At 43.9% G+C, this 27,694-nt stretch overlaps 1 protein-coding gene across 2 annotated transcripts in view; it reads left to right on the top strand.

Annotated features, from left to right (window-relative positions):
* LOC131255466 (calmodulin-binding protein 60 D-like) overlaps positions 1-27,694 on the top strand; it is an 86,779-nt gene that overhangs the window by 56,208 nt on the left and 2,877 nt on the right. The window contains exons 7-8 of one of the 2 annotated variants that reach the window (XM_058256194.1): positions 12,735-13,091; positions 13,424-13,524. In XM_058256194.1, coding sequence (XP_058112177.1) covers positions 12,735-13,091; positions 13,424-13,504 — 438 coding nt within the window. In that variant the 3' untranslated portion in view covers positions 13,505-13,524. Of the gene's footprint in view, positions 1-12,734; positions 13,092-13,423; positions 13,674-27,694 lie in introns of those variants that run through there. The other variant, XM_058256193.1, reaches the window with a different exon arrangement.

Here is a 27,694-nt window from a genome sequence, read left to right as displayed (position 1 = left end):
CATGGTTTTAGATGGCATGGCCCACATGAGTTCTGTATACAGCTGATTTTTGGGATATCTCATAAACTAAAGGGACCCATCAAATGCACGGTGTTGACGTTCAACATACATCACGGTAGGGCCCACATAGCTGGACCTCATGGGAAGTTCTGATGCAGGGACATGTGATGACCTAACCCTAGATGCATGTATAATCAAGTTAAAGAATGTTCAAATAAATACACCAATTAACTAACTGTTTCCAATCAAAGGGATTAGGTAAATCTCAACAAAGAGATGAGGTCATTCTGTCAGGATCATGCCCCTTAGCATAAAATTACTTAAACGGTAAAAAGGGAGGACCTAGGAATATGAGGATATCCCAAATCTAGCATAAGTCAGTCCATGATCAAGTTTAGCTCTGATTCTACTAACTAACCGTCCCTCTTTTTCGTTCAAACTAGAAAGGGGGTATCCAAAGATGAACGAAAGGGGTAAAGAATGAAGGGTTCGAAATGAAGAAAGTACAGGTCCTTTTGTCATCAAAAGAAAAGGAGAATGATTCTTACCTTTTCCTGTACCTCGAAGATCCAGAAAGAAGGAAACCTGAAATCGGGGTGGAATCCTCAACACCCAAGGGCCAATCCTGAAACCCTAATCTCTTGAGAAAAGAAGAAGAAAGATACATATTTCTATTTATTCAATAATAATGAAAATAGGATTTCTCACAACGAATATATAAGCTATGGAAAAAGTAAAAAGTGTACTAGAGCCCATGAAAACAAGAAAAATAACAAAAAGACGAAAAAAATAAAGAAAGTGTAATAAAGCCCCCGAAATAAGAAAAAAGAACAAAAACGCTTAAAACTAAAACACCCATGTGGTAGAATGTGAAATCCAAGTCATGAATCTATAGTTAGGGTGTGCTCATGCCGCTCCTGCACTCATAGTGCATTAGAAAATGGGTCCGATGGACACAACGTCCATCCACATCAACTCCTCCGCTCCGCTACTTTGTCAGCGACGCCGCCTCCTCTAGTACACTCTAAAGGGTCCACCGCTAATGTTCGCATCAAGTTCCCATGAGCTCGACCTCATAGTACCAATTCTCATATATGTGTGTGTGTGTGTGTGTGTGTGTGTGTGTGTGTGTGAAAATAGATGTCTTATGAGTATTAAGACACTTCTCTAATGGCACAAAATTGTACACGCAAAGAATTTGTTTGGTGATCCAAAACATTGAGCTTATGGTTCACATCATGGATGGAATTAACTGATTACTGATAATATATATATATAGCGGAACGCTCACCTGCGAACCAGTTCGCACGGCCTACCTACAAACTTTTTTGAGAACTCATCATATCTGATGAGTCTCAAAAATCTGAACGGTCCACATGAAGCAGAACATCATGAAACCCCCTAGTACCAATTTTTACTTTGAACCAAAACTTTGGTGGGCCATAAAAATGCAAACAGTTTCTTCCCTTGATTTGAATTTCTCTTTGCTATGGCCCACCAGAATCTTAGATCAGGGTGAAAATTCACCCCTTATGGTTCCAAGGGATTCCGCATCTTATGGACCGTTCGGATTCAACACCCATGACACGTGTGCAAAGGTGCGCACGTGTGTAGGTGCGTAGGTGAGCATGCCTCTCTCTCTCTCTCTCTCTCTCTCTCTCTCTCTCTCTCTCTCTCTCTCTCTCTCTCTCTCTCTCTATATATATATATATATATATATATATATTGTTAAGATGAAATACGGAGTGAAAGAGTTTATCAACCATTGCGACAACCCATTCCGAATGGAAGAGCGAGAGGGTGAGAGAGGTTGGACCACGGTCCAGCGTCGTCGTCCGTCTTCTTCTCCCTATTCCCTCTTTGTGGCCAACATCCCATTCTGATTTGGGTCCTCGGATCTAAAACTAGCTTTCTCCAGATTTGGAACCATCTTGGATATCTTTGTCCCCAAGATCCCTAATGCGGCTAGGAACAGGGGTTTCAGGTTCGTCAGATTCGAACGGAGACAAGATGCCTTAGCTGCTATGGCCAAGCTGTAGGATTCGCTATTGGGGGGTTGGCACATCATCATCCAATAGGCCCACAACCACCAGTCCATCTCCCATGACGGAATCGAACACCCTCCCCCCAAACCCATCTCACCTGTCCTCCATGCCTCTCCTCCTCCCCATTCCCCTCCCATCCAGCACCGGCTGCTCAGGTGCATCCCAAGAGCTTTATGCTGCAGATCCCTCGATTTCACCTGCAGGGAGAAGACGACTGGCATCAGCCCTCATAGGTGTTGCATCATCTTCCACCTGCTCTGTCTCCCATCTCATTGACTCCCTTAAACTCTCCCGATTCAGCGCTTCTCGGATTGAGGTGGCCAGGGTCTCCAACCAGTCCTTCCTCTTCACATTCCAATCCAAGGAGGAAGTCCTGGCATTCATGGCTGATTCTCTCCTTCACCAACCCCTGGGCCTCAGCTCTGTCTCTCCATGGGTTCCTTCAGCCGTCTCCTCCAACAGGGGCACCTAGATCCACATCCATGGCATCCCCATCCATGCTTGGTGCAGGTAATCCATTGAGCAGATTGCGATCTTCTTTGGAGTGGTATTGGAAATTGACCAGCTTGCCCTCTCTTCAGCCTTCCTCATGTTCGCCAGAGTCAGGATTATCCCCAACCCAGGTCCGAATTTCTCAACGGGCTTGGACCTCGAAGTCGATGGGCTCTCTTTCCCGGTCATTACCTCCATTGAACCCCCATCCCTAGCCCTAGCCTCTTTACCCCCTTCCTAGATTCCACCCCCTCTAGGAGCTGAGATCCTCATCTCCAATCCAGCTTGCCACCCCGGCCTATGCACAACCACTGGCAACCCACCCGATAGCCAACCTGTCTAGGACGTACCACACCCACCAGCTGTTCGAGCTTTTGTCCCACCCACCACAGACAACCCAGCAGCCCCCTACACTCAACCCAAGAGCTCCAGCAGAGCCAATTCCCCTGGTATGCTTGGCCAGGGTCCCGTCTATCCCCAACCATCTGGCCCACTCACCCCTCCCACCATCCCGAACCAAAACCCCCCCCCCCCCCCCCCCCCAATTCATGCCCTCTTGTCCAAGCCATCCCAACCACTTCAATTGCCCATCTTCATCTGACTGGCATCCCACCTAAAGCCCCGGCTATTCCACGAGACACCCGTTCACCTCACATCTCTAATCCTTAGATTCCCCCAAGATGCCATGATCCCAATTCTGTCCACCTCTCAGCCACCCAGTCCCATCCACCCCATATCCTCTCCACTACACTCTCAGCCCCTGACCAGCCCCATCTCAGGCCTGAACCCAGATAGCCCTCTCCATCCACAAGATTCAACCCCTCCTCTCAACCCCATCACCTGCTCACCTAGGCTGGAGCTTCTCAGGTCCATGTCAAGCCCTTCTCGCATTCTCACTTCCCTCCCAAGTTCAGCCAAGCCCCCTCCAGAGGATACCTCGTCCCAACAACAGGAAGTATTCGCCCAGATTTTTCGAACCAAGGACAACAGATATGACAGCCAGAGGAGATGGAGCTGGCCCTACAACTTGGATCTTTTTTCCGCTGCCAGGATTCCTGATATAGATGATGAGAACTCCCTTTCGGAGTATGCTTCGGTCTCCCATTCTGACCTTCCTGATTCTCCCATCCGAGCCTGCAATGCAGAGGGGAAGCCAGAGTTGTGGGTGGACTCCAGAGGACAATCAGATTTTTTTTCAGGCACCCCTTCACCGACCTTAGCTCATATCCGTTCGGCAATCAAGAAGAGGAAGGCCTCAATCAGGCACAGCTGCGGCCTAGCGAGAAACAGGAAAAGGGCCGACGAGGAAGGATGGGTTTCCAATGCCTAGCATCCTATCCTGGAACGTGCGCAGAGCTGGTAACGCCCCGACCATGCGGCACCTTAGAAGACTAGTCCGAAGCCGCAACATAGCTATTCTCCTGCTCCAAGAACCCATGGTTCCGCCCTCTAGAAGAGCACAGATTGCGGCCAAGCTGGGATTTCAATAGTCCTTTATTGAGGAGTCATCTGGAGGGAAGATCTGGTTTCTTTCCTCCCCCCTACATCCTTCAACCCATTGCTGCTTCAAACCAATGCATCACTATTCGAGCTTCTGTTGTCAATAGCAACCTATCTATTCTTATATCAGTGGTATACGCTTCCTATAGCAGAACCAAGAGAGTCTAGCTATGGAACGAGATTCGCGCTACATCCTCTTCTCACCAAGGACCATGGCTAGTCTGTGGTGATTTCAACACTACCACATGCCCAGAAGAGAGGATCGGCAGCCGAGCTCCTAACGTTAGGAGCATGGAAGATTTTAAATAAGCTATTGGGGATGCTGGGTTGCTAGATGCGGGGTTCATCAGAACCAAGTACACATGGTGCAATAACAGGGCTGGACAGAACCGATGATGGGCGAGGCTTGATCAAATTCTCTTCAACGCTGCCTGGCTTCAAACGTTCCCCTTCAGCAAGGTTAAGCATCTCCCTCGGGTTTTTTCTGACCACTCTCCCATGCTACTTTCTCTTTGAAGCCTCGAGAGGTAACGGTCCACGACCCTTTAAATTTCAATCTTATGTTGATTCATCATGACAATTTTTGTAAGGTAGTCCAAGATTCCTGGCAGGTAGACATGCAGGCCACTCCCATGGTTAGGTTGCATCTGAAGATGAAAAGACTTAAATCAGCCTTGAGAACCTAGAATTCCCAGGTCTTTGGCAATGTATTCCAGAATGTTAAGGTAGCGGAAGACGAGGTAATTTCTGCCGAAGCTAAGCTCCTCTCATCCAAATCAGAAGAAGACAGGATCATTCTCCAACAAGCCCAAGCGTCCCTCAAGAAGGCTACCCTCCTAGAAGAGATTTTCTGGAAACAGAAATCCAAAATATCTTGGCTGAAAGAGGGTGATCGCAATATTCAATTCTTTCATGCCTCTGTTCTTAAAAGCAGGAGGGCTGCCATCAAGTCCATCCAGCTCCCCTCTAGCACCTCCATTTCATCAGATAAGGATATCGGGGAAGAGGCGGTCAAATTCTACGCCGACCTTTTTAGCTCCAGGGCCACCCAACCTCCGCATAGTCTCCTCGATACTATTCCCTCTCTCGTCACCCAACCCATGAATCGGCTGCTCTTCTGTCTTTGCTACCACAGTCAACAGTGCGCTCGGCCCTGATGGTTTTACAGGCTCTTTCTTCTCCTCTTGTTGGGACATTATCCACAACGATCTCCTAGATGCTGTAATTGAATTTTTCTAAGGGGACTCTATCCCGAGAGCCTTAAGGTGCTCCTCCATTTTCCTCAATCCCAAGAAGAAACATGCTTCCAGTTTTCCTGACTATCGGCCCATTAGTTTGTGCAATTTCATCCATAAGATCTTGTCCGTGATCTTAGCTACTAGGTTGTCCCTCATCCTCCCTCTCATCATTTCTGAAGAGCAGAGTGCGTTTGTCAAGACCCGATCCATTGCGGAGAGCATCTCGTTAGCCTCGAAGATGGCTTCTGAATTAGACCGCGAAGTCCATGGTGGCAACATCATCATGAAGCTCGACATGGAGAAAGCGTATGATAGGATGGAATGGCCATTCATTCATGAGGTTCTCTTTAAATTTGGCTTCCACTCGGATTGGGTTCAATTGGCTAGCCAATGCTGGGAAGGCTACTGGTTCTCCATCATCATCAACGAGACCCCGCACGGTTTCTTCCCTTCTTCCACGGGCCTCTGCCAGGGAGAACCCCCTCTCCCCGGCCATCTTCATTATTGCGACTGAGGTCCTCAGTCGAGGTCTCAAAAACCTATTCAATTTGAGGAGATGCCTCCCCTATAAGCTCCCTAGGAATTGCCCCATTATTTCTCATCTTCTCTTTGCTGACGATACCATTATATTCTTGAATGACAGGCTTTCTTCGATCCGGTCTCTTCTTAGCTTCATCCGATCCTACAAGAACGCTTCGGGGCAGAAAGTGAACTCGGCTAAAAGCAGCTTCATCCTTCCTAAGAAGGCTTCTTCGAGTAGAGCCAGGCAGATAGCGAGGATATCAGGCTTCCAGCTTGCCTCCCTTCCTATCACATACCTTGGCGTGCCAATGCTTAAAGGGAGAATCCAGTTCCTTCACATGTTGCCTCTCATTCAGAAGATCGAGCAAAGGATAGCTGGGTGGAAGGCGAAGCTCCTCAACCAGGCAGCCAAAACAATCCTTATTAAGCACGTCCTTTCCAGTTTTCCCATGCGCATCCTTTCTGTTGTCAACATCCCCAAGAAGGCTTGCTTGCACATTGAGAAGATGCTTGCGGCTTTCTTTTGGGGCTCTTCCGAGGGTACCAAACGTCATCATTGGGTCAGCTGGAACGCGATATGTTACCCGACTGCCGAGGGAGGTCTCGGGATTCGCCGGCTAGGCGACGTCATGAAAGCCTTCCGCTACAAGATGGCTTGGTGCCTTCTTGAGGGAAGGTCCCTGTGGGCCAGCCTCATATCCGCCAAATACCTGACACCCTTCTTGCTAGATTCCAGCCCATCCAGGATCAGCGGCTCCAGTTTATGGAAAGATCTACGGAGATATCCACCTTTTTGTATTCTCAACTCAAGATGGTTGATCAGCTAAGGAAATGTGAAATTTTGGCTTCACAATTGAACAGGCAATGGCCTCCTTATTGGCATGGCGTCTTCACTCCTGCACCCCTCGATCAGAGACTCCCTCGTCTTAGACTTTTGGAGCCCTCTGGCGACTGGGATTTATCCCAGGTAGCAAACTCCTGCCCCCTCACGCCATTCAAGCCATTATGGATAGCAGTATCGTCAAATCTGAGAGATCTGACAAATTCAGCTGGAACCTATCCCCGGATGGCAAATTCCCCACAAAATCTGCCTGGGCTAACCTTCGTGGGGCCAAATCCAAACAGCAATGGACATCCTAGGCCTGGAACAGATTTATCCCCCCTAAGATAGCAGTTTATTGTTGGAAAGCGATGCATTCAGCTGTGCCAGTTGACGCAGCCATCCAGCGCATTGGGATCCCCCTTGCATCCAGATGCTCTTGCTGTGAGCAGCCTAGAATCCCCTTTGTCGCCTCGCGCACCCTAGCCTCCTTTGGACAGGCTGCTTCTCCCATCTCTTAGTCCAGTCTGCCGACTACGGGGCCCTCCACTCCAGTCCAGGATCAGGCTTCCCTGCCCCCTTCTCTGCCCACCGATATGAACCATCGTTCAGCCACCTTGCTGCAGATTTCTCTCCCCAACGCTCGGGCCTTCCAGCCCCATGCACAGTCCATAGCGTCAGGCCAGCAACTATCCCCCCTCCCTCCTAAGCAGCGAGCTGAGACTGGCCATCTTCCCAGCAGGCCATCAGGTCAGTCCTCTACGACTGCCTCCCCTTCCCCCTCTCAGCCCCTCCCCCTGCAATCAGGCCCTCCCGATGTCCGTCCACCCTCCCTTGTTGCCCCCTGCGGCAGCCCCTTCCAGGGGGATGTCTCAGCCTCATCGACCTAGCCCCGCCCGCTACTGGTTCTTCCCAAGCCTCCCTTCCTTCTAAACACCAAGTCGAGGATTTAAACCACCTTTTATGCCACGGGTGCATTGCCACCACAGTCTGGAGCCACTTCGCTCGTCTCTTTCAGATGCCCCCCAGGCAGGACCACTCGATTTAAGTCAGAATTCAGCAATGGACGCTAGCTGCATCCTCTTCTTCCCTTCGCCTTCTCCTTAGGGGCCTGGTTCCTTCAATTTTAATTTGGGAGATTTGGAAAGACAGAAACGGGGCCAGATTCGAAAGCCAAATCTTCAGGGTAGCCGACACCATTCAGAGGATCTCATCATGGCTTATCGATATTGGCTCCCTTCTCCCGAACGTGGATCTTTCGGTGTGGTAAGATCTCGTCCTCAGAGGCTTTAACGCTACTCGTTATGCCCCCTCCCTCCCTTCCAAGGCCATCATCGTCAGATGGGCTAGACCCCCAGATCAGTGGGTCAAGCTGAATGTCAATGGCTCCGCTAGGGGCAATCTGGGAGCCGGCGGTGGGGGCGGCATATGCCGGGACAACCTAAGGAACATGCTCTTCGCATTTCACAACAGATATGGGGTGGTCTCTAACATGGTTGAGGAAACTCAGGTGATGATTGATGGCCTCCTCATTTGCAAAGATAAGGGCCTTTCGTCCATCATTGTGGATACGGACTCCCGAGCTCTCTTCGACGCAGCCTCCAGCCCTACCGCTTCTTGTGGCTGGAAACTCTGGTATCACTTGCATACTATTCATCAACTTTCGAGGGCCCTCAATCTTCACTTCTCCCATGTCTTCTGCGAAAGTAACTCCGTCATTGATGCCTTAGCCAATTTGGCCAGCCGCGGTGCCTTAGATTCGAGGTTCCTTCTCCCCTTAGACGCCCCTTGTCACATGAGAGGGTCTTTGCTTCTTAACAGAGCAAGGTTGGGCCAGGTTAGGCACCGAAAGGCAAAGAAAGGAGTGGGGTAACCTCTCGCCCTGCCCCCTAGATTCGTGCCTGCCTCCATCCAGGCGAGCTCCCCCTCCTTGCCCGGGCAGCCCCTGCTGCTTTCTTTCTTCCCTCCTGCAACGATGCCCCAGATTCGAGGTTCCTTCTCCCCTCAGACCTCCCCCGTCACATTAGAGGGTCTTTGCTTCTTGACAGAGCAGGGTTGGGCCAGGTCAGGCACTGGAAGGCAAAGAAAGGAGTGGGGTAACTTCTCGCCCTGCCCCCTGGGTTCGCGCCTGCCTCCATCCAGGCGGGATTCCCCTCCTTATGCAGGCAACCCATGTTGCTTTCTTTCTTCCCTCCTGCAGCAGTGCCCCAGATTCGAGGTTCCTTCTCCCCTCAGACCTCCCCCGTCACATTAGAGGGTCTTTGCTTCTTAACAGAGCAGGGATGGGCCAGGTCAAGCATCGGAAGGCAAAGAAAGGAGTGGGGTAACCTCTCGCCCTACCTCCTGCCAGTGTTCGAAATATCGGTATCGCACAATGTATCGCACCCTTGGGATACAGATACGTATCGGTTATCGCACGGGATATATCGTTTGTATCGCATAGTTTATAGCACTTTTTGGGAAATATGGGGAAACATCGGGAAAATGGTTGAATTTTTTAATGAAACTTTGGGGATTGTTAAAAAAGACCTCCATACACACTTTTAAATCATAAAATCTCAAAAAAGAATGGCACATAATAGGTTTCCTTTGTAGAGGGTCCTAAGCTCTGCGCTGTCCGATTGAACTAAGACAACTATATCCAGTATCCACCCCGTCTATCTATTTTTCTATATCATTTTAAGAGATTTTGCAAAAAATTAAGTAGATCCAATAATCAAGTAGACCATATCATAGGAAACAATGGTGATTGACCATTAGTGGGCCACTTGAACTTTGGATATGCTTCACTTTTTGGGCTAAAATCATAAAATTATATGGTAAAATGGATGGATGGAGCGGATAAAATACATGAATTATAGTGGCCCCACAAAGTTTACTCACTACGTCGTTCCCACCCCACGCACGTGGATCTCCTGCGAAAGCCTTTCGCATGGAGTTCCTGCGCTGGGAACCCAGATGGGGCCCACTGTGATGTTCGTGAGAAATCCTCCCCTTCCATCAGTTTTGTGAGTTCATTTCAAAATAATATGCCAAAAATGAACCAAGCTTGAGTGGGCCGTGCTAACGAAAAATGTGGTTAGGGAAGTTCCTACCGTTGAAACCTACCTGAGTTCGACAGTGATGTTTACGTGCCATCCATACCATTAATAACTTCATTCCAACAAGGATGAAATGAAATCACAAATATTAGCATGATTCAAAACTTTTATAGCCCATGAATATTTCAATTGTGGACATTCAATTATCATGTTTTCGGCCCACTTGAGCATTGGAAACGGTTCATTTTTGGCATCGTGTCCTAAAATAAACTCACAAAACGGATGAACGGATAAGATTTCTCACAAACATCACAATGGGTCCCACCTGAGTTCCCAGCGCAGGAACTTAATGCGAAAGTCTTTTGCATGAAATGTGCGTCCGTCGCAGGCACTCCTCCCGCTCAGGTTGTCTGAACGATTCAAAGTGAAATGGGCCCCACAGTAATGTATTTATTATATCTATATTGTTCATGCATATGGAGAGATCATTTTAGATCAAATGAGTAATATCCAAAGCTCAAGTGGACCACACCACAAATAATTGTGGGGACTGATTCTCACCGTTAAAACATTTGTAGGGCCCACCATAACGCCCACCATAACGTTTATTTTTCATCCAATTCATTCATTAGGTCACACAAATCTGGATAATGAGGAAAAACAAATATCATATCGATCAAAAATTTTGTGACCCCAAAAGGGTTTCAATGGTAGACCTTTAATCTTCCACTGCTTTTTTCAGTGTGGTCCACTTGATCTTTGGAACTGTCTTATTTTGTGGCTCAAGTCTTACGACGAGCTCACCAAATGGACGAACGGTTAGGATATAACGCATACCTCATGATGGGACCCACAAAATTGGGTGACGACGTCAACACACCCGTCGGTGGTGTGCGGTACGGACGCAGATTGCGTACTGAGCAACTCTGTACGCTAAGCGTACTGAGTAAATTCTGTGGGGCCCACTGTCATTTTTGCATTGTATCAACTCCGTACATCCGCCTTGTTATATAAATTTAGGGCTTTCAACCAAAATTTAATCATATCCAAAGTTTAAGTGGACCACACCACTTGAAATGATGTGAATTGAAGTCTACCGTTGAAAAGTTCTTGGGGGCCCACAGAAGTTTTAGATCAAGATGATTTTTGTTTTTTCCATTCATCCATGTCTATGTGATCTTATGAACGGTTTGGATGACAAATAAACATCACTGGGGACCTTAGAAATGTTTCAACGGTGGAAATCAATATTTCCATTGTTTCCTTTGGTATGTTCTACTTGAGCTTTTGATATACTTCGGTTTTGGGCTCAACCCCTAAAATGATCCGGAAAAACGTATGGACGGCGTGGATAGACCACATACATTCAAGGTGGGCCCAACTGAGTTTACTCAGTACGATAAGAGTGCACCGAGTAACTCAGTACGCAATCCGATTTCATGCGGACGCCACCCAATTCAAAAACCAGGGCCGGACGCCCTTTTTTTTCTAAGCAGAGAGGGTTCCGGCCCCAAAATCTCCCAAATCTTCGGATTCCGACCCCCAGATCTCCCAAATCTTCGGATTCCGGCGAAGATTCTCCAGATTTTGACGAGGATTTCCCCCGATGTCGCCCAAATACCCGGATTTCTTCGGATTTTGACGGATTTCTCTCCCAAATCGAAGATTTTGCTTGCACTAATCTACGAAAGAAGCTTCGATTGGAATGGCCCACCAAATAGAAGCTTTCGATGATGACGATCTCTTGTACAGGTACCGAAATCCAGTTTCTTGTTTTTTTTTTTCGATTTTTTCGGATAATTATAGTTTCGATTTTTTTTTTCGATTTTTTCGAGGAAATCGCGCGATATCGTCAAAATATCGTGCGATATCGACGATATATCGGCCGACATTTGAAATTGGGATTTTTTGGTATCTTCCGGGGGTTATCGGGGGTGTATCGTCTCGCATGGGTGCGATAACGATAATATCGGCCGATATATCGGCCGATAGTATCGATATTTCGAACACTGCCTCCTGCCTCCATGTAGGCAGGCTCCACCCCCCCCCCCCCCCCCTTCTCTTCTTTTTGTTTGGTTTTTGGTTTGGGTATATGATAGTCGGGACCCATTTTATCTTTTTGTCCATCATGAAATACTCCAACAATCCACGCTCAATGGAAAAAGCCAAAAAGATGGGTGGCTACAATCTTCCAGTTTGGGATATTTAGGGAGCATGGTCAATTCGTGATGGGCCCATTACATCATTGGCATAGATTGCCCACAAGATTGAACTTCATGCACAATAGGGAAGTTTTCCTATTAATGATTAACAAAGAAGTCAACCTCAATAAAATATTACATGCTAGTACGTATGGCACTTGCAATGCAAGAGGGGAGCTTGAAAGAGGTTTACAAGATGTGGGAGAGGGGAGAGAAGCGGTTGTAAAATGGGAGTTATTTGATATGGCAGGCTGTGAAGATTGATACTCAGGAACTCTGAAATTGTATGCATGGCAAACATTAACTTAATCAAACCATGAAGTGGTGGTAACGACTTTAGATAGGTCATCAACCAAATATGAGATTGATTTAACAATCCTATCCTCTGATTAATTAGTATTTGTTTGTTGAATTTGGACAATTGACCGTTTTCATTTTGACTGTCCAGCAAATATCCACTGACCACCTTAAGAAATCAACTCAACGTAACTTTTAGTTTAAGAGCCCACGACTTTTTATGGTTTAGATTGAATTTATTATATTCCACATGTACAAATTCTTAGTGTTTGGGTATTAACCATCATATCCTGCATACTGTTTATAAGTTGTAGAAAGCAGGGAAAGTTTCACCTCGTGACTACCTAGATGCCCTTTCTTTGGGAAAACCCATCCCGTGTCCTTCAATAAAGCAGGTTTCAGTAAGTCCAAAAACTAATTGCATGCAAGTTTTTGCCCCTAGCTATTCACATTACATACATAGTAGAGATATTGACATTTTCCTATCTATGCTGAGATTTTGTGGTCTAGTCCAACACATAGGTCCATTCATGCACCCCACTGCACCATGCACAAGTAACACAGGTAACTTGTATCAGGTGGAAATGCAGCAGATGATCAAGGTTGCATATGAACACTGGCGAGAAGTAGTCCCTTATGCTGATGGGCCCATTCTTGGCAGTTCCCCGAATGTGCCCTTTGATTCGTTCCCCGATGTTTCAACGAGGCCAGAGAATCCAACCGACATTTTTCCAAGTTCTCAACATTGTGAAGAATTGCCTTTTCCCCAACCAAATGATTGGTTACCCGATTTGACGACGAGCCCATATGATTTTCCACATAGCGGCAACATGGAGTTTGATTTTGATTACTTCTGTTGTGAACCAGAAGTACAAGCAGACCATGGGAACACCAGCAGCAGCTTCTCGAAAGTGTCAACGCAGTCTGTAGCTGTTGTTAGACAGCTCACATACTACCTTGTATATCTTCTTACCTTGTATAGATGATTGTAATATCTTTCCTTTCCTGTTATAGATGAGTGTAATATCTATATATTCAACCCCATTGGGTTGTCTCAAATACATAGAAAAACCTTTTTGGATTCACTGTTTTACATGGTATCAGAGCCATACTGATCCAAATCCGGCCACTCCCTGCTGCGTCCCTGCTGCGTCCGACCTCCCTGCTGCGTCCGGCCACCCCCTGCTGCCAGATCCGGCATCCCTGCTGCGTCCGGCCACCCCCTGCTGCCCGATCCGGCGTCCCTGCTGCATCCGGTCACCCCAAGACATGGATGACACTGATAACCGTGATGAAATTCTCCAAGCGGATTGCGGCTTTGAAGGACTGTTCGGATGCACGTAGCTGATCGAGATCCTAGACCTGAAGGTATGCGCCATGTACTTGAATTTTCAGCTTGTACATCCTGGGGTTGATGATCCCATAATTCCTCTGTTGTGTTTGAAGTCAAGCAACGTTTGGACTCCGTAAGAATTTCATATTCCATATACCTAAAACATTGTCTCTATTTCCTTCAATGCGTCTCCTTTATACATGGTGACTAGTTTGGTTACATTTTTAAGTACCTGTATATTGGGTTGAGTAGAATGCTTTTCTAGCAATTAAAGTAGTGGTAGGAAACACAATTATAACAAGTAGTATTTGAACTTGAAGGAGCATTTGACAATTTTGCAATTGAAAGTCGACTGCGAATTGTATTTAGGCCATTTTGGTAACCATATTACAAACTCACAATTTATTTTTTTCTTTTTTATCTGAGGTGGAAATGAAGAAAACTAATAGCCAGCCCATTTGGGTTTTGTTTTCTGCACCTGCACCTCAATAAATTCAACCAAATTGCGAGCAAGTGTACTTGTGGGGTGCACTTGAATTCAATATCATCGTCGCCATCTAAGCCTCATCCCAATTAATTGGGGTTGGTTACATGAATTGCCATTCCACTTTATAAAGGGCCATACTGTAGCGACCCTAGGAAGACACATGCACGGCCACACAACCACACACGTACGCATGCGCATGCGCACATGTGCGCACACACGCACATGGGTTGGGCCCTTTAGGTTTTCAAAACACTATTTGCAAAAAAAAAGGGGGGGGGGAATGTGGGGTGGGGTTTAGAGAGAGAGAGAGAGAGAGAGAGAGAGAGAGATTTAGGTTTGAAGGCCCTAAAACCCTAATTTGATTGTATTGGAGAGAAAAGGGTGAGGAAAGAGCAGTCATTGGAGATTGTGGAGCGTCCTAGGAGTTGCACATGCTCGTAGAGATCTTCCAAGACTATAAAAACCTTTGAGTGAGTATATCTCATCGTTTTCCTAACTTCATATTGCGTTTAAACCATGATTGATCATAATTATGATTTAGGTTTTGTGTTTTTGATTTCACATGAGTATTTTTCTCATTATTTTCCAAATTTGATCATGTTCTTAAAGCACGATGAATCTCATGCAGTGTTCGAAGTATCACTATCACTACAAGTTTCGCTGGACAGGGATACGGAAACAATATCGATATTACCGATAAAATCGCTGATAACCGGAAATGCGGAGAAACATACGAAAAATGGTGGAATTTTCAGCGAAACTTCATGAGATGTTAAAATGTAGATATTTGCATATTTAGAAATTAAAAATTAAAAATAAAAATAAAAAATTGTAAAAAGAATGCATACATAACAAGTTTTCATTTAATGGGGCCTTAAAAGCATGTGTTGTTGTAAGAAATCAGTCCAACTATCCCCTCCAGCCAGTTTAACCATCCAACCTTCCATCTAAACATCCATCGATATTGTAAAATATCAACAACACGTGATATTTCAACAAGAAATCATCAACAATTGGAAAGGAAAAGAAAGATTGTGGTCTCAATATCTCACATGTTGTGATATCGATAATATCGAAATATTATCAAGATTATCAAGGACAAATTGAACACTACATACAACCATGAGCCCATGAAAAAAAATAAAAATAATTTTTTTCTAATAAATAAAAATTTGATGATATCAATACGTTAGCGATATTATTAAAATATCATCAATATACACTTATGATACACGCATTACCTAGAATTTACATAGTTGAAAATATTTGCGATATTGATGCATTGGCAATACAAGCGACACCTAGAATTTACATAGTTGAAAATATTGACAATTACATTAGCAATATTGAGACGTTGGCGACACTTAGCGATACATTACTAATACCTAAAATTCCTGATACTACCAACATTATCAGTATCGCTGAGCTAGAGATAATATCGGAAATGATTCGAACATTGATCTCATGCGAGTATCTCTTATATTTTTCTAGTTTTCATCTTGTTATGATACATACATGAGCTTTAATGTGGCTAAATCTCCTTGATTCTTTGATCTTCATCTTGTCATCATGTTGATTTGATCTTCATTTTACTTTTAGATGGTTTGTGCAAATTGCTAGAACTCTTGTTCATATTTTTGAGTATGAACCATCTTATCTTAATTCCAAGAAAACCCAGTTGTGCAAAAATCTTATTTTTTGGGTTTTTGTGAACTATTATTGGATATTTCGATGATCATGGAGAGTCGTTTGGCCTATTGTTTTTTAAATCATATGCGTAATAGTTTCTAGTTTTCTGATCGAAGTAGAGATGATCGTGTGATGTTTTTGGAAATGATGGTTTGAGAAAAATCATGTGTTGTACTTGTATATTTGTGAACTGTACTTGCAATGCCAGAAAACAGGTAGGGCGATTGAATCCTTTAGGTTGAGAGTCCCCAAAACATGCATAGGTAGGGTGATTGAGTCCCTTTGGTTGAGAGTCCCTAAAATGAAAATAGGTAGGGTGATTGAGACCCTTGAGTTGAAAGTTGCAAAACCTTGATTGGTACCTTTTGGAACCTCCACAAATCTTGGCCGAGTAGGTGAAAGAGACCACTTATGCTGGGTGGAGTAGTAGTCTGACCAACTAATGTATGAATGGTCACCCATGGATTTGGGCCCGGTAGGTGAAAGAGACTACCTATATAGGCCTGATGGGTTTGAGAGAATATTGGCCAATTGATTCAAAATGGCCCTGGTGTTCTAGATTTCAGTTTGTATTGACTATTAATAAATTGTTTTTTGTTATTGAAAATTAGTTTAATATGCATCATGTTCATGCAATAGTTTAATACGCATCATTTTCATGCATGTCACTTTTGATGTTATTTTTCTAAATCATGTGGGTGAAAGAGACCACTTATACAAGCTTGGTGGTTTTCAAAGTGTTGGCCAATTGGTTTAATTTGGCCCCAATGTCTTGAACTTCGGGCCAATGTTCTAAATTTCAGTTTGTATTGATTATTAGTAAACTGTTTTTTGTTATTGAAAATTTGATTAATACGCATTATATTCGTGCACGTCATTTTTTCGTGCTAATTCATGGTTCATTTGAAATTGAGCATTTCTTTGTGCAATTTGCATTGAGATATACTCGTTGAGCTTTTAAGCTCATCCTTTTTTCTATTAATGTTGTCTTTCAAGAATAGGACCTTAGCAAAGTGCTTGAGAATTTCTTGCCGATGTTATTTCTTACTTTTTAGTTTGTTTCATTTTTTATTTTATTTTTTGTTTAGTTATGAGAGACTTGTATCCTAGCATTTTTTAAAAATGATTTCCTAAAGTACTAGAGAAAGTTGATTTTCTTCTTTACTTGAAATAATATTATTTGTGATTGTTTGATGATAGTGTTTGTTGATTTTTATTTTTTTTAATTATCTATTATTCTTCTTATTCTTAATGGTGGGTTGTTAAGCTTAGGGCAGACCCGGGGTACGAGATTTGGGTCTAGCGAATCTAGGTGTTGAAATCGGGGCATGACAGTTTGGTATTAAAGCCCAAGGTTTCGCAATAGATTTGGAGTTAGGTTTTGTTTGAACACATAGCCACATTAGAGATAGGATGCACCTTTGTGTTGATTGTTGTTGTTTATTTATTTCTGCTAGTGTGTTGCTCTTTGGTGACCTATTTTTTAATGAATTATGAAGTTATTACCTTTTCAATCGTTCATCATATTCGAACACAGAGGTAGAGGTAGACCTGCAACAACCGCATCGACACCTAACGCCTCTGAGGTTTGACAACAACTCAATGGAGTCTTCCATGCTCTAGGAGACTTGGCTATCATTTTAGAGCAGCAGGTCTATCGTACTAATGAGGAGACCCCATCTATCAAGCAAGACAATGCCAAGAGCTTGGTTAAGAAACTTAAAAGGTTGAGTCTACCAACTTTCAAGGTTTTGCTGGACCCTATGGAGGAAGAAAAGTGGAAGACGTAGTTGGAGAAGATTTTTGTTGTCATGGGTTGTGATGAGGAGTAGAGGGTCACTTTAGAAGTTTTCATGTTGGAAGGAAAAACCAACCATTAGTGGAAAATGATGGCCAGATCAGTGGGTGAGGAAACGGTGTGGATATGGGAGATGTTCAGCGAGAAATTCTATGAGTACTTTCTTGATAGTTTTTGGGAGAAGAAGGCAATGGAGTTCGTGAATCTTGAGCAAGGTACCATGACTGTGGGCCAGTGTGAGGCCGAGTTTGCCAAGTTATCCCACTTTGCTATGTACATGGTTGCAAATGAGACTCTTAAGCCCAAGAAGTTCGAGAGAGGTTTGAAAGGGTCTATTTGTAACAACTTGATGGCGTTGAAGCTCAAGACCTATGCGGATGTCGTTGAATGAACCCTAATTATTGAACAACATAGTGAAGATTTTTTGAGGACCTGTGACTAGAAGATGGAGGTGAAGGGCAAGGGCTGAGTTGCACCTAACATGCTTCAAAAACAAGTCAACACTTTCAAGAAGTAGAAGATGACAGTGACTACTACTTCAACTCCAACGTAGCTAATTTACGGGCAATTGTTATAACTGTGAAGAAGCGGGTCACATATATCAACATTGTACCTATCCACGTGAGCAGTTGTAGCAGAGGGAGAGATGCCAGGCTCTAGGGTAGCAGGCCTAGGGTAGTGCGTACGCTGTGGCTTAGAGAGATGCTAATGCCACCAGAGCCGTAGTGGAAGGTACGGTGATTATTTATTCTTCGCCTGGTAGGGTTCTTTTCAATTCTAGAGCTTTGTATTGTTTCATTGTATCTTCTTTTGTGTGCTTGTTGAGTTTGCCACCTAAGTTCCTAGGTGAGGAGTTGGTGGTTGCTACACCGATATGAGGCTTTATTATATTAGATCGGGTGTGAAAGTCTTGTCCAGTTAGAATTAGAGATTCAATTTTGCCGACTAATCTCATTATGATGGAGATGCATTAGTTCAAGGTCATCTTGGGAATGGATTGGTTGGCCTCATTCATGCCAAGTTGGATTGTTTTGAGAAGGCAATTGCTTTTTGTATCCCTAAACAGTCGTGGTTCCAATTTGTGGGGATTCAGGAGGATGGATTGTCAAAGAGTTTCTTAACGTTTGTGGAAATTGAATAGCAAGAGTTTGATGTCAACCAAATATTAGTAGTTTGCGAGTTTTAAGATGTATTTCAAGACATATTGGGATCGCCTCCAAGGAGGGTAGTTGATTTTATTGATCTTGTGCCCAAGACTTACTGATTTATATAGCATCATATCAGATGTCACTAGTAGAATAGAAAGAACTGAAGGAACATATGCAAAAGTTTGTTAAAACAAGGTTTCATTTGGTCAAGTACGTCCCCATGGGGTGCACTAGCATTGTTTATTAAGAAGGATGGATTGATGACGTTGTGAATTGACTATTTTGAGGCATATTGGGATCGCCTCCAGGGAGGGTAGTTGATTTTATTGATCTTGTGCCCAAGACTTACCGATTTATATAGCATCATATCAGATGTCACTAGTAGAATGGAAAGAACTGAAGGAACATATGCAAAAGTTTGTTAAAACAAGGTTTCATTCGGTCAAGTACGTCACCATGGGGTGCACCAGCATTGTTTGTAAAGAAGGATGGATCAATGACGTTGTGCATTGACTATTGGTAGCCCAACAAGGTCACTATTAAGTAGAAGTACCCATTGCCAAGGATAGATGACTTGTTTGATCAATTGAGGGAAGTCCAATTCTTCTTCAAGATTGATCTACGATGAGGATATCATCAACTTAGGGTCAAAGAGGAGGACATTCTAAAGACTGCTTTTCGGACTCGTTATGGGCACGATGAGTTATTGATGATGCCGTTTGGGCTGACAAATGCAGTGGTTGTGTTCATGGATCTTATGAATAGGGTGTTTAGACCTTATCTAGATTATTTTGTCCTAATGTTTATAAATAACATCTTTATATATTCCAAGACCCAAGAGGAGCATGAGTAGCACCTTATCACTTCACTTCAAACCATGAGAGAGCATCAATTGTATGCTAAATTTGAGTAGTGCAAGTTTTTGTAGGAGAATGTGAGATTTTTGGGTCATGTGATTTCCAAAGATGGTGTGTTAGTGGATCATTCGAAGGTTGAGGCAGTGTTGAACTGGAAGGAGCCCACTAGCATGACCGAAGTTCACAATTTCTTGGGTTTGGATGGCTATTATAGGAGGACATTGAGGGATTTTCTTGCATTGCCACTCCATTAACACGATTAACTAGAAAAGATTTGATATTTGTTTGGGATGATGCTTGTGAGCTAGCATTTTCTGAGTTGAAGACTCAGTTAACGACCACCCCTGTCCTCCCCGTTTCATCTAGTGATGAAGTATTTGTGATGTACAATGATGCTTCACAGAAAGGCTTAGGTTGTATCCTTATGCAATAGGGTAAAGGGGTGGCTTATACATTTAGACAACTTAAGGCGCATGAACAAACTTACCCCACTCATGATTTGGAGTTGGCTACTATGGTGTTCGCTCTCAAAATGTGGAGACATTATCTATACGAAGAGAAACTTGAGCTTTTCTCAAATCAGAAGAGCTTGAAGTACCTCTTTTCAGAGAAAAAATTGAACATAAGGCGGCGGCGAGGTTTCTTAAGGACTATGACTTTACTTTTCAGTACCATCCAAGTAAGGCAAATGTGGTTGCAGATGTATTGCCCGATATGTCACGAGGAATAGTTGCCTATCTTATGATTCAGGTGTGGAGGATGCTAGATATGGTGAAATATTTTAACATTCAGTTTTGTTCACAAACTTCTATAGAGAAGATATTTTAACATTCAGTTTGGTTCACAAACTTCTATGGCACTTCTCTCTAATTTGGCAATTTAGCTTACTTTGATTAACATGGTAGTGAAGTCTCAATAGCAGGATCTGTGGTTACAAGCTAGCGCTGCTAAAGTAGCAGAAGGTAGTAAACCGGACTGATAGGTTGTTGCTGATGGTGGTTTGAGACTCTTGAGGCAAGCTGTGTTCCTAATGTGGCTAATTTGAAAGAAAGGAAAGCATGGAGAAAGGAAAGCATGGATGAGACACATCGCACTAGATTCATGATCCGCCTGGGAGGTACGAAGATGTACCGCGATGTCTGCAGGCAGTATTGATGGAATATCATGAAGAATGAGATTGTCGAGTATGTGTCTGGATGTCTCACATGCCAGCAGGTGAAGGCAGATCATCAGAGGCCGTTAAGGATGCTTTAGCCGTTAACAATAATAAAATGGAAGTGGGAGCACGTGATTATGGATTTGCTGAGGACGTGCCACAGTTATGATACAGTTTGGGTCATCATTGATTGATTGACCAAGTCTACGTGCTTTCTCCCCACACATGTTACCTACTTCCTAGATGTGTTGTTTAGACACTATATAAAGGAAGTAGTAACACTTCATGAGGTCCTAGTGTCCATTTTATCTGATCGGGATTCCAAGTTCACATCTCGATTCTAAAAGAGTTTCCAAAATGCATTGAGGACTTGGCTTGATTTCAGTAAGTCATTTCATCCCCATACCGACGGACAGACTGAGCAAGTGAACTAGATCCTCGAAGCATGCTTTATGTAATGTAGGGGCATTTTCACACTGTGCTCGAGTGGGGTTGCCTGTGGGAAGTAGGGGCACACTCGAGGTGGGCGGCCCATGTAAGGTAGGTGGCTCGTGTGAGGTGGGCCCCATCTGTGTTAAGCGGATGGCTCATGTGAAGTGGAACCCATATGAAGTGGGGCCCACGAGGGGGGTTCGCTCGAGATCCTAAACCATGGGATGTGAGACATGGGCTATGAGATAAGGGGATTGATTCGCCATGCTCTATCAGTTCGAACTTTTAAAGTAAGTGGTTAATTATCCTACATCAAAGTGGTATCAGAGCAAGGGGTCTCATGTTCGAGACTCCTCACCAGGGGTGATTAATGCAGGGGCATTTTCACACCGGGCTCAAGTGGGGTTGCCGGTGGGATGCAGGGGCACACTCGGGGTGGGCGGGTCATGTGAGGCGGGCCCCATCTGCGTGAAGCGAGTGGTTCATGTGAAGCAGAACCCATGTGAAGTGGGGCCCATGAGGGGAGTTCGGCCTAGGTCCTAGCCCATGGGATGTAGGGCCTAGGCTATGAGATAAGGGGATTGATTCACGATGCCCTATCAATTCAAGCTTTTAGAGCAAGTGGTTAATTGTCCTATATCACTATGCTTGTGTACTATGTACTTGATTTCAAAGGGAGTTGGGATGACTATTTACCACTGATAGAGTTTGCCTTGGGCGAAGGTAGGAGAGAGTAGTTTGCTTAGGTCGGGGTTACTGCAAGAGACGACAGAGAAGATTGCAATCATTAGAGACCGTTTTTGTATGGCCCACAGTCATCAGAAAAGCAATGCTAATATCGCAAGAGTAGTTTAAAGTTTTTCATTGGTGACCAGGTTTTCTTGAAAGTTTCACTGATGAAGGGCACGATGAGATTCTACAAGAGAGGGAAGTCGGCTCTAAGATACATTAGTCCATTTGAGATCCTAGAGAGAGTTAGCGTTGTTACTTATAGGCTTGCATTACCACCTTAGTTAGCTAATATTTACGATGTTTTCATGTGTCAATGTTAAGGAAGTACTAGCGAGATGCCTCTCACATCATAGCTTGGCAACCCTAAGAGATCAAAGACGATGCTTTATATGCCAAAACAACTCGTCTGCATTCTTGATAGGAATGATCAAGTGTTCCATACAAAACTGATACCCTTGGTAAAAGTTATGTGGGGGCATCACAATGTAGAGGAAGCTTCCTAAAACTAAGAGGTGGAGATTAGAGAGATGTATCCCAATTTGTTCGCATAATAGGTACGTTCATAAGCATATTGATGAGGACATCACGTTACATACACCCTTGCGTACGTATCAGAGGAGGCGGGCCATACCAATTTCCTTGTGACTAGGCAAGTATCCGTGATCGTGCTAAAGACCTCATGTGCATGTGCGAGCATCTAGACACTAGGAAGATGTACATGGGCTGCTTTATGGAGTGATCCAGACCGTTCGATTGGAGGGACGCGACGATTGGGCCATTGGATCGCATGGATCACATGATCGGGCCTTTGATCGTTGATCATCCACATCAGTTTTAGACTTTATCATCTTTTAGGATTTAGTTTTTTATTATTTTATATTTGGACACATTATGAGTGTTTTGGTTGATTTTATTTAGACTACAGCTATTTTCGTTAAGATTCACAAGACAAAGGGAGACGGGGATTATTGTAATTTTTGAAATTTCTTAGATCTATAAAAGAGGGGGGCGTGTGACCTCTCTCCCATTGGATTTCGTGATTTTTTTATTTAAGAGAGAGAGAGAGAGAGAGAGAGAGAGAGAAGCTCTTGCTTTCTTCTTCCATCTTCATGCAATTTGAAGATACTTCCATGCGATTTGAAATGGAGATTGGTGCGAGGCTAATCTTCATCAACGGAGGTGTGAGGTCTCTATCTATCCCCACACCATCTTCTCTCTTCTCCTCCATCGAGGTACTTTCTTTGAATTCTTCGATCCTCCCATCCTAAGCCTTCATCCTTTCATAAATCCATATTTCCTTTACCTATCCTCAATCCCAAAACCCTAACCTTAAACCTAAAATCTCTAATTTTCCTACTTTCCCAAATTACCGAAACCCTAATTTTTACCCTAGGTTGTATTAAGTTATCTACTTTGAAATAGACTATACCCTGTGCTAATTGGATGTCCCTACATCCATTAGATGCTAGTTTCGTTTTATTTAATGATCTTGTGTGATGATGTTGGTAACCTAGGCTAGGATCATTCTTGATGTTCTTTTGGTTTTTTTTATGGGATTCGTGATTATTTTGGCAATGCCTGTGTTTTTTTTTTTTTTTGGTTAATTATCTTAATTCTGCTACTTGATCTCACATGTTAATTGGTTCATGCATCGGTCCTGTATCAAATTTGATATCAGAGCACAGTTTTAGCGTAGGTCAGTCTATCATCAATCCTTTTTTGTGGTCAAAATTTTTTACAGACCCCCGTGACCAGCTCTGCGAATGGAACATATTTTGTTCAATTTAGTCGGCCCTTTTTTTAAGTTTTGTTGAGTTCCCATATAGATATAGGCTATATAGGATTTTTGTGTCACATCTAGGTTAGAGTCACCTCTAGGGTTTCTTTTCCTTGTGTATGCCCACTCGTTCAGGGCGTAGTTTTTGTCTACATCCCACTATGAATCTAGAGCAGATTTTCGATGCCCTTAATTCTATCAGCAATCGTCTGACGACCATTGAAGCGCACAGTAGAACCACTGCCACTCGATTAGCTGCGACCAATGCGCGCATCAATCAACTTGAAGCCTCCTTACAGGCAAACCCCAACACTGGGGAGGACGTCCACTCTCAAACTAGAAATCAAGTTGATAAGCAGGAGCATGATCGTGGCCAAGGTGTTGGCCGTGGTCGAGAACACATGCCACCACCACGTGAGGAGCATTATGACCGTTATGATCCAGATGCACAAGCCATGAAAGGTGTGAAAGTCTCAACGACCGTTATGATCCTGAACATTGTCAATTGAGGAGCATTATGACCGTGATTTCCTTCCTCACCATTGAAAGAGAGGAACAAAACCATGGTAATTGACAATGGTGAGGAAGGAAATGAACAGGGCAATTTTGAAGAAGAATTTTATCAGCCCAACATCAATATAAGGAAGTAGAAGAAGAAGAGACCACACCACTTGTAGTAGTCAGGTGCGCCTTGACCAATGCTAAGGAGAATGATGATTGATGTCGGACTACGATATTTTACACCTATGGAAAATGCGGAGAGAAGAATAGCAAGGTGATCGTCGATAGTGGCAGTTGTACCAATGTGGTCTCCACTAGCACTGTCCCGTTTGGGGTTGAAACCTGAACCGCACCCTTAACCCTATAGAGTGTCATGGGTGGATGCATCTTCCATACCTGCTACCCAGTGATGTCTCGTGCTCGTTGATTTTGGATCCTATTCAGATTCGTTGTGGTGCGACGTTTTACCTATGGACGTTAGATAGACGATTTCGGGATGGCCTTGGCTATTTAACCACGGTGTGACGATATACGGCCGCTCAAATGTATGTTCATTCATAAATCAAGGCAAAAAGATATCTCCAGTTCCTTTCCCACCAAAAAGCAATGCGGAGAAGAAAACTAATGGGAAGTCAGATAACCCAAGGGATGCGAGGAAATCCCAACTTAAGTCTCTCCATGTTATCAACGCCAAGGAATTTGAGAGAGAGATTACGGTGGATTCAATGGTGTACGCCTTAGTGGCGAGAGAAGTTACACCTGAGGTTAGTGTAGAGGGACCCCCTGAGGTGAAACTGATTATAGATGAGTTTCACGATGTATTTTCAGAGGACTTACCAGATGAGCTTCCACCCATGAGGGACATCTAGCATGCCATTGATCTTGTCCCTGGGTCAACTCTACCAAACCTTCATCATTATCGAATGAACCCTACGGAGCATGCGGAGTTGAAGAGGCAAGTAGATGAGCTCCTTATAAAGGGTTTCATTTAGGAGCGTATAAATCTGTGTATCATGCCAATGCTTCTCACGCCCAAGAAAGATGGCACGTGGCACATATGTGTGGACAGTCAAGCCATAAATAAAATCACGGTCAAGTGCTAGTTTCCCATACTGCGTCTTGATAATATGTTAAACATGATGGCGGGTGCCACAATCTTTTCGAAGATTGACCTCAAGAGCAGGTATCACCAAATACATATACGCCCAGGAGATGAATGGAAGACAACCTTTAAGACGAAGGATGGGCTATACGAATGGCTAGTCATGCCCTTTGGCTTGAGTAATGCCCCGAGCATATTTATGAGAGTGATGACCCAGGTGTTGAGACCCTTTTATGGGTAAGTTCCTTGTGGTGTATTTTGATGACATTCTTATCTATAGCACATCAAAGGAACAATACATCGACCATCTGAGGCAAGTTTGCGGGGTCCTCAAAACTGAAAAGCAATACGTTAACCTTAAGAAGTGCACATTTATGTCGAAGAGCGTTATCTTGTCAAGGTTCATCGTATCATTTAAGGGCATGAGAGCAAACCCCGAGAAAGTCCAGGCCATAGTTGAATGGCTAGAACCGCGCAATATTCATGAGGTGCGAAGCTTTCATGGCTTGGCAACTTTTTATAAGCGGTTCATCAGAGGATTTAGCTCCATCATGGCTCCCATCACTGATTGCATCAAGAAAGGGGAGTTTATATGGACTAAAGTTACCTCTAAAACATTTAAGGAGATTAAGGACAAGATGAGTGAAGCCCCCGTCATGCGCATTCAAGACTTTTCTAAAGTCTTTGAGGTTGCGTGTGATGCATCAAGGATAGGTATAGGTGGCATGCTCAGTCAGTAAGGGTACCCCGTTGCTTATTTTAGTGAGAAGTTGAATGAGGCAAAGCAACAGTATTCCACCTATGACAAAGAGTTCTATGCAATCCTCCAATCCTTACGTCATTGGCAGCATTATTTATTACAGCAAGAATTTGTTTTGTTCTCTGACCACAAAGCCTTATGTTACCTCAATTCCCAGAAGAAACTAAACCCTAGGCATGTTAAATGGGTTCAATTTCTTCAGGAATACTCTTTTGTTCTTAAACATAAGGCTGGGATTGAGAACAAACCTATTGATGCCCTTAGTCGTCGTGTGGCGTTACTCCAAAGTATGAGAGTGGAAGTAACTGGGTTTGATTGGTTGAGAGAAGAGTATCCTACTTGCCCATACTTTGGTGAGTTGTATGCGTCACTGCGAGATGGTCAGTCGACCGACAGTCGCAGGTTTGTCATCATCGATGAGTTCCTATTTAAAGGTGACAGACTCTGCGTTCATCATACCTCCCTCCGTGATTTTCTAGTTTGGGAACTTCATGCAGGAGGGTAACTGGTCATTTGGGGAGGGACAAGACCATTGCCCTTGTGGAGGATAGATTTTATTAGCCAAGTCTCAAGCAAGATGTAGACAAGATTATTGGGCAGTGCAAGACTTGTCAATTAGCAAAGCAGAGGAAGCAAAATACAAGATTGTATACGCCTTTGCCAGTACCCGATGCTCCATGGCAGGATATTAATATAGTTTCATATTGGGCTTATCGAAAACTATCAAGAAATATGATTCCGTAGTTGTGGTTGTGGACCGTTTTTCTAAAATGGTTCATTTCATTCTGTGCTCGAAAACGTCAAATGCCTCCAATGTGGCTAAACTTTTCTTTGGGGAGGTAGTGCGTTTACATGGTCTACCTAAGACCATAGTGTTTGATCGTGATGTACGCTTTATGAGCTATTTTTGGAAGACACTGTGACACATGATGGGGACGAGGCTTCAATTTTCATCTGCCTCTCACCCTCAAATAGACGGTGAAACTGAAGTTGTCAATAAGAGTCTTGGAAATCTACTTAGATGTTTTGTGGGTGATCGCATCCGAACTTGGGATACCGTTTTGCCTATAGCTGAGTTAGCATACAATAGTTCCATCAATAGGTCCACAGGCATGAGTCCATTTGACGTTGTGCATGGCTACAAACCTAGGAAACCTGTAGGTCCTGTAGGTCTCATACCTATGTCTGTGTCCCATAGGCCATCTGAGTCTGCACAAGAGTTTGCACGTCAGATACATGAGTTGCATAGTGAGGTCAGGAAGCAAATTAATGTAAGTAATCAAAAATACAAAGCATTTGCTGATTCTCATCGCAGATTTCATGAATTCCAAGTAGGAGATTATGCCATGGTTCGCATGTGGCCTAAACGGTTCCCACATAGAGCCATTAAAAAGTTACAAGCATGTAGCACGAGACCATACAAAATAATGCAGAAACTGGGTCCTAATGCATATGTAGTAGAACTTTCACCTACCATGGGAATTAGTTCTACTTTTAATGTGGAAGATTTAGTCCAATACAAGGGTCTTGTTACTTCACCTTTTGATCCATCCACAGACCCTCCCACAGACCATGACCTAGTCCCAAATTCATGGCTCCTACCTGACCAATCATCTGAGCCATTACCACCTTTACCTTCCTTGCCTGCTCGAAGCGAACAAATAGAAGACGTATTGGATACACAAGCAGTTTCCACTCGACGTGGAAAATTTCAGAAATTCCTTGTCAAGTGGAAGCACAGGCCGATTTCAGACAGTATGTGGATT

This window comes from Magnolia sinica, chromosome 9, assembly GCF_029962835.1.
Source record: "Magnolia sinica isolate HGM2019 chromosome 9, MsV1, whole genome shotgun sequence".
Lineage (NCBI taxonomy): Eukaryota > Viridiplantae > Streptophyta > Magnoliopsida > Magnoliales > Magnoliaceae > Magnolia > Magnolia sinica.
Note: the sequence above shows the minus strand (reverse complement) of the source record. Positions and strands in the feature narration are given on the sequence as shown.